General features: G+C 55.0%; 1 protein-coding gene across 1 annotated transcript; it reads left to right on the forward strand.

Annotated features, from left to right (window-relative positions):
* Positions 1-3: 3 nt before the first annotated feature.
* On the forward strand, positions 4-783 carry M421DRAFT_76521 (P-loop containing nucleoside triphosphate hydrolase protein; the record flags this gene model as incomplete). Its single annotated transcript, XM_033597227.1, has 1 exon — positions 4-783. A coding segment is annotated over one exon (780 nt), but the record flags the coding sequence as incomplete, so codon positions are not given.
* Between the last annotated feature and the right edge of the window lie 1,174 nt (positions 784-1,957).

Below are 1,957 nucleotides of genomic sequence, written 5' to 3' on the forward strand. Positions count from 1 at the left end.
GGGCTGCAGCAGGTGCTAGGCAAGCAAGACGTTGGGTTTCGGTCGGTGGAGCAGGAGCAGGCGCTGCACGCGGTGCTAGGGAAGCAGACGCCGCTGATTGTCGTACTCCCGACAGGCGGAGGCAAGAGCTTGCTGTTCAGCGTGCCGGCTTGCTTGACGGACGCTGGGGTGACGGTGGTGGTAGTGCCGTATCGAGCGCTGATGGAGGACTTGGTGAGCCGCATACGAAAGTGCGGCATTGACTGCATCAAGTGGAAGCACAGAGAGAGCAATCTGGCGAGCGTAGTTGTGGTTAGCGCAGACATGGCTGGTGACACAAGAAGCAACGGCAACTTCATAGGGTACGCGAACATGCTGCACAGCAAAGGGCTGCTGCGGCAGGTGGTGGTGGACAAGTGTCATCTCATCTTCACGTCGAGCGACTGGCGGCCGAAGCTGGCAGAGTTGAAGAACTTGCGGCTGCTGCCGTGCCTGATCGTGCTGCTCACAGCGACGCTTCCGCCAGTGCGGGAGGGTGAGCTAGCAACAAGCATGCTAATTCCGTGCGCAATGTACATCCGGGCAAGCACTGTACAGCTAAACACGCAGTACTACGTGTTGTGGTGCGAGCGTGGTAAGGCGTTAGAGACAGTGGTGGCAATGTGTCGACAGCAGCAGCAGCTACTACTTAGCAGAGGCTGGAAGGGCGTGCTGTACTGTCGCAGCAAGCAGCAGTGTGAAGAGCTAGCTGAGGTGCTGGGGTGTGGGTGCTATCACGCCGACGTGCCCGACCGTGAGGACTAAGTGAAGCAGTGGTTGATAGAAGGAGGGCTGATAACAGCGACGTCAGCGCTAGGCACAGGGGTAGACTTCCCCAGGATCGTGTTCATACTGCACGTGAGGATGCCGTGGAGCATGATCGACTACGCGCAGGAGAGTGGGCGTGGGGGGCGAGCTAGCGAAAGGGTGGATTCAGTAGTGTTGGTGGAGCAGGGCGAGGTTAAGCAGATGATGAAGCAGAAGAGCGACGACTTGGACGTGCAGGCAATAGGCATGTTTCTAATTAGCAGCGGGTGTCAACAAGGGCTAATAAGCAGCTACTTGGACAGCAAGCGGGTGGAGTGCAACAACATGGAGACGGCTGGGTGCAACTAGTGCGGAGAGGGGACGCGCAGTTGGCACGACGCACAGCAGGAGGCGAGCACGGAGTAGCAGCAGGTAGAGGAACTGATAGATGAGCTGCGCAATGGGTGCGTGGCGTGCTGCATGCTGGACAACGCTGGCACAACTGAGTAGCAGCAGCACAAGACAATGCAGTGCACCGCGCACCTAGCCAAGATAAGGGCGCGGGGAGGACACCAAACCGCGGCAAAAGAGGCTTAGCGTTAGGGTTTGACCCCTTTTAAGCGATCTGCTTTGGTGGTCCCCCGCGTTACCCTAACACCACCAACCCGCCATTACTTTAGGCCTAAATTAAAAAATATCTCATACAAACTCAATTCTTATATACTTTGCGCAGCGACGCTGAGCGTTTTGTCTGTCTATTCAGCAAAACTTAGTGCTGTTATAGTAAGTAGTAGGGTTAGGGTTTCTGCGCGATGGAGCTTGTGTGGGACAGCCAAGCAAACAATTCAGGCAGCAGCGAAAACAACACTGCAAACTCCTACAGATGGCCCCGGCAGCTCACACTCAGCAATTCTGATAACGTTTTCTGCTTTCTTAAAGGCTTTAGCGTTATTGTTTGCAAGCAGCACTGTACAGCAGTTGTGAGTCTTGATGCGCATCTCCGCAAATATCATGCTGCATCTGCTGCGCTACGGCGAAAGATACTTAAGCGCTTCACTCAATTTAAGACCGTCACTCCAAGCGCGATTGAGCTCCTAGAAGAGCCCGCGCAGCCAATAGAAGAGCTAGGAAAGCCGCTTAATGGTGCGCAGTGCGAGACATGCAGCTGGATCACAATCAATAAAGATAAGAT

This window comes from Didymella exigua, assembly GCF_010094145.1.
Source record: "Didymella exigua CBS 183.55 unplaced genomic scaffold M421scaffold_56, whole genome shotgun sequence".
NCBI classification, from domain to species: Eukaryota; Fungi; Ascomycota; class Dothideomycetes; order Pleosporales; family Didymellaceae; genus Didymella; species Didymella exigua.